Source organism: Stegostoma tigrinum, chromosome 21 (assembly GCF_030684315.1).
Source record: "Stegostoma tigrinum isolate sSteTig4 chromosome 21, sSteTig4.hap1, whole genome shotgun sequence".
NCBI classification, from domain to species: Eukaryota; Metazoa; Chordata; class Chondrichthyes; order Orectolobiformes; family Stegostomatidae; genus Stegostoma; species Stegostoma tigrinum.
In genome coordinates, this window is record NC_081374.1 from 54,429,632 (window position 1) to 54,435,213 (window position 5,582).

Genomic DNA, 5,582 nt, shown 5'->3' on the forward strand with positions numbered 1-5,582 from the left:
GTTCTTATGGTCAGTTTCAGAGTTCATGGATCTCACCGACCAGGTCTGTACTATGCACACCAGCAAATTCCCAGACAGCATCTCTCTACTGAGGAAGACCATGATCCCTGTGGAGGATTGAGACACCGTGTGTGCCCTTGACAGAATATCACACACCCAAATAATGGATCGATGCTGAAAAATGGGAGCTTTTAAGGATGGAATTCACATCTGTAATCCTTGATCCCTTTCACAACCAAAAACATATCTAGCTTGGTCTTAAATATGGTCGATAATTCATGAATCTCTGTCTGAAAAAGTTTCCACTTATTTCCATTTTAAAGGCTCTTCCCTTTACTCTAAGGCTGTGCCCTCAGATCCCAGGCTTTCTGCCAATGCAAACATCCTCCCAACATCCACTCTCTCCAGGCTGTTCAGTATTCCTTAAGTTCCAATTAGATTGCCTCTGATCCTTCTAAACTCCATCAAGTATCGCCCCAGAGTGCACAAATGTTCTCATATATTTAGCCTTTCAGTCCTGGGATCATTCTTGAGAACCTCCTCTGAAATGTCTCCAGGCCTCATACATCCTTCTGGAGGTATACGGCCAAAAATTGCAGACAATCCTCTCAATGTGGTCTGACCAGAACTTTAAAAAGCCTCAGAGATACATCCCTACTTTTACATTCTAGTTCTCTCCAAATAAATGCTAAAATTGTATTTGCCTTCTGAACTACCGACTGAATATGCAAGTTTACTTGAAGAGACTCCCAAGTCCTTTTGCATTTCAGATTTCTGAATTTTCTCCCCATTTAGAACTGCCTATGCCCCTATTCTTCCTCCCAAAGTGTACAGCCTCACACTTTCCCACATAGTCTTCCATCTGCCACTTCTTCGCTCACTCTCCAAACCAGTGAATCCTTCAGCAGCTTCCCTTCCTCTTCAATATTAACTGTTACCCTTCCAATGTTTATGTCATCTGCAACTTTGCCAGAGTGGTCTCTGTTCCTTCATCGAAATCAATAATGTATAAAGTGAAAGGTTGTGGTCACTGCACTGACCCTTATGGAATACAACTTGCTACTGGCTGCCATCCTGAGAAAGACTCTTTTATCCCACTCTCTGCTTTCTGCCAGATCGCCAATCTTCTATCCAGGCTACAACCTTGCATCTAACACCGCGGGCCCCTGTCTTACTCAGCAGCCTCCTGTGCAGCACTTTATCAAAGGCCTTCTTGAATTCCAGGTAGATAACATCAATTGGCTCTCCTTGGACTACTCTGCTTGTTACCTCCTCAAAGAATTCCAAGAGATTTGTCAGGCAAGACCACCCCTTGATGAAACCATTTGCTGTGTTTTCCCACGCATTTCCAAGTATTCAGAAAGCTCATCCATTTTTCATCAGACGGGCCCAAGCCTGAAACGTCAGCTTTCCTGCTCCTCTGATGTTGCTTGGCCTGCTGTGTGCATCCAGTTCTACACCATGCTATCTCGAATCTCTCGCCCAACCTGGTTTTGCATTGCATAGAATCTTCCCCTGATCCAAGCGTCACAAATGAACAATTGTCAGAGGGGACACAATGCATTACAAGAGAAAACCTCACCATAGCTCAACATTTCAGGTTGAACTATCTGGGAAGTTTGTTCTCACCATTCTGTTTATTGGTGAAAATCAAAAATCACACAACACCGAGTTATAATCCAACACATTTATTTGAAGACATAAGCTTATTTATAAACCTGTTGCAGGATAAGCTGGTGTTGTGTGACTTGTGACCCTGTCCATCCCGGTTTAACACTGGCAACTCTACATCATGTTGAAAATGAACAGGAAAAAGTTGAAATAGAAGTTGAGTGTGAGACAATGTGAAGTTGTTCTGTTTGGAAGCGAGAGCAACAGAACAGAGTATTATTTTAACGGAGAAAGACTGCAGAAAGCTTCAATACAAGGGGACTTGTGGGAACATGTGCACAAATGCAGAACGCTACCAGGTAATCCATTACTGCAAGGGGGCTGGTGCATTAGAAGAGGGACGTCTTTCTGCAAATGTGAAAGGTGCTGCTGAGATAAGAAGAGGTAGCATATCATTGGAGGCAGATCAGAAATGTTCACAACGATGATCCCAGTTTGGAAGAATTGGCTATGGAGCAATATTAAACAGAATGCGACTGTACTCAGTGGAGTTTAGAGGAATGTGCGGCAATCACATCAAGAGTGTTGACAGTGTGTTGTACGGAGAATGTTTCCCCTCACGGGAGAGTCCAAGAATGAAGGGCTTTGTCTCAGAATGAAGGGACACCAATTGAAGACTGAGACGAGGGGAAATTTCTTCTCTCAGTGGGTCGTGAGTCTTTGGAACTCATTGTCACAGAGAGCTGTCGGGGCTGAGCCCTTGTGTATATTTAAGGCTGAAATAGCTTTTAGTAAATAGGGGAATCAAGATCTCAGAATAAAGGCAGGAGAGTGGATATATATACAGGTTTGGACCCCTTACTTAATGATGAGGGAGACTGGAATGTCTGGAGTGAGATGAATTCTGTCATATTCCTGAAAATTCCAAAATGCTGAAACAGATTGGCAGTAAGCGCAGGAAGGATATTTTTCTGGCCCTGTGAGTGAGTACCCAAGAACCTTCTCAGAATCACAGACAATCCATTTAGGACTGAGATTAGGAGGAATCTCTTCACTGAGAGGATGATGAGGTTTTGAAATGCTGTGCCCCAGACAACATGTGGAAGCTCCACCATCAAGAGATTGGTACATTTCAAGTTGCTAATGACATCAAGGGACATGGAAATGTACATGAATGGCCATGATTTGGAACTGCGTCAATGGTTTGATCAGGGTGGAGGTGTGGTAGGGTAGGTTCTGTGCTGTCAGTGAAGGAGGCTAAATAGACCAGACATCTCCTTGTTGTCTGAACAACTGCTCACCACTTTATTTTCATCAGCTCACCCAGTGTGTCATGCTTCAGGCTTCCCCGTCACCTTACGCCATGGCTGTCAGTTTAAGAACTGATCTGTAATTACATGGTCCAATCACTCCCTCTCTCAAACAGACCTCAACATTTGTCATGCTCAGACTCTAGCCGCAAATCCCCATTTTACAGCGTGTACTTTCATTAATGACATCACTCTTTCTCAGCTCACCTCTGAAATCACCTGGGAAATTACATCAGTTTACTCTGGCACAGAGGAGATAGGATGGAAAGAGTAGCTGTTTGTTCAGTAACTGTCACTAATGTCAGTCCCCATGGATCCTAATTGTGTTGCTGCAGGGTGTACTACATCTAATTATAAGGAGCATTGTTCAATATTTCCTCTCAGTGTCACTCGGAGAGACAGCCGTGGCACTCACAGAGATCTAGGACACCAGAGAGAGAGAGAGAGAGAGGAGGACGACTCACAGTTTACAACTGGAGAGTAATAGATTAGAATGATGCAACAATGTATTGGAATCTGGCAATGATGGATTGGAACAATACAACACTGGATTGGAATCGAAGAACAAACGATTGGAATGTTACAACAACAGATTGGAATGGATTGACAATGCTTCAAAATGAGAGAAAAGTCGATGGAAATGGTAAAACATTGGGAAGGGGTTTCATTGAGATGTTGAATTTTCTTTCTGCTACTTTTGATCGGAAGCCACTGAAAATCCGCATTCTAAAGGTCCTTCGGATTATGCAATTCATTTATTATCCGATTCTTGCTATTGTTGCAGTGCCTGGTAAGTCTTTTGTATTTCGATAAATTGTGGTGATTTGCTGCTCTTATTTTATTTCCTCTGTGTTGTTCATTCTGCCAATCATTGATAAGGGTGTTACTGTGCTTGAAATTTACTCTCTCACGTTTACTGCTTCTTGCTTTTGTCTAGGTCTGGCTGGCAGATGTGCAACCTTGGCTACCCTGGTGTCTTTTTGAGCACCCACTGACTCAGTATCCATTCCTCCACTGACTTCATGTCTATGTGGTTGAGGTTTAATACAACGATCCTTGCTTGCATTTACAAACACCATTGTTTGACCACTGGTTTCATCACCTGTTTACGTGAGGGTAGCATCTCTTAGATCTTTCATGGAAAAGCTTGAATTGAACTTAGCCAATTGAAGCTAAGTTTCTGTGATTTCCATTGTGGGGCAAAATGTATTGCAACAGTCATGAACACATCAGTTCACAGCAAGTTTTCCCTCATTTATATTTTCATTGCATGGTCAATTTATGGAATAACAATCATTGGATCCACCAAATGAACTGAACACTGATGCAACCATCTGTGACAGGAACGGATGCAAAATGCCATTTGTACATCTCAATCAGTGCTCAATAAAACTGGTAACATAGTTCCACGCACAAACTATAACTTCATTGTTTGCTTTCCTCACAGCCAACGTGATAACAATTGTGATCCTGTCAAAAGAAAAGTGTGGTCTCTCTCGATGTGTCTCTCACTACCTGGTAGCCATGGCAATAGCGGATCTCATGGTCATTATCATTGACCTCATATTGCGACGCATTCCATTTGCCTATGTGGAGGAGCATCATTTCCTAGAAGGCATCCCCGCATGTAATATCCACGCTGTCCTGCTTTTTGCAGCCACTGACTGTTCTGTCTGGTTCACCGTCACTTTCACCTTTGATCGATTTGTAGCCATTTGTTGCCCAAATCTGAGAAGTAAATATTGCAATGTGAAAACAGCAGCCGTGGTTCTGGCAACAGTGACTGGATTGAGCTGTTTGAAGAACATTTTCTGGTATTTTCTGTTTACACATCGGTATTATAACAGAAGCAGACACTGGTTATGTTGGGTGAAAAATGTACTGAAATTTTCTCCAGTCTGGGCAGCAATTGAGTTCTGTCATTACACACTAACACCAGGAGTTGCCTTTATTCTCATTCTGCTTTTCAATGTTTTAACGGTTAGACACATTTCAGTGACCAGCAGATCCCGCAGGAGGCTCCACCATCAGAACAACAGAAAGGGCACCAAAGACCCAGTGATGAAGAGTCGGAAGAATTCTATCATTTTATTGTTTCTTATCTCAGGGAATTTCATTCTATTATGGTCAGTATCAATGGTGTATTCCATAAATTGGAAAATGAAACTTTTGGGATATGGGTCTCTGTATCTGCCTCTTTTTGTAATGGAACTGGGCTACATGCTCCAGATGCTGAGTTGCTGCACAAACACTGTGATTTATGTCAGCACACATTCAAAGTTCAGAGAGCATTTGAAGAAAATTGTGCACTATCCCTTTACTCCAATTGTGAAATGTATTAAACATTGAGTCTGACTGAAGAATTACATCATCATCAATCAATGTTGCACGCATTTCTGTCTGATCCACAGTCCTGGTGTCTTATTAATAGACATCATTGAAAGAAGATTATATCTCCAGGATCATTGATCTGTGATTTTTCCCTGCCTAATTTGTTAGCCTGTGCACCTGTGCCAGGACACTGTTTATCTGCATCTCAAACCAAGTGTGGGTGTGTGGCTGTGCATGTGTCGAAGCATCAGATAGATACATAGAGGAACAGGTTGAGTAACAGACACACTACTCAAGAGTGAACACAACATAATAAACTGTTGTCTTGTT

At 42.4% G+C, this 5,582-nt stretch overlaps 1 protein-coding gene across 2 annotated transcripts; it reads left to right on the forward strand.

Moving 5' to 3' along the window:
- The first annotated feature begins 3,318 nt into the window (after positions 1-3,318).
- On the forward strand, positions 3,319-5,276 carry LOC132210817 (probable G-protein coupled receptor 139). Of its 2 annotated transcripts, none has more exons than XR_009446996.1 (2): positions 3,319-3,711; positions 3,859-5,276. XR_009446996.1 is itself a non-coding variant. In XM_059653252.1 (2 exons), exons 1-2 carry the CDS (start codon positions 3,426-3,428, stop codon positions 5,268-5,270), a joined length of 1,188 nt encoding a protein of 395 aa, XP_059509235.1. In that variant the 5' UTR covers positions 3,319-3,425; the 3' UTR covers positions 5,271-5,276. The 2 variants fall into 2 exon arrangements, 1 of the variants encoding a protein (XP_059509235.1); XM_059653252.1 differs by having other exon boundaries at positions 4,369-5,276.
- The last annotated feature ends 306 nt before the right edge of the window (positions 5,277-5,582 follow it).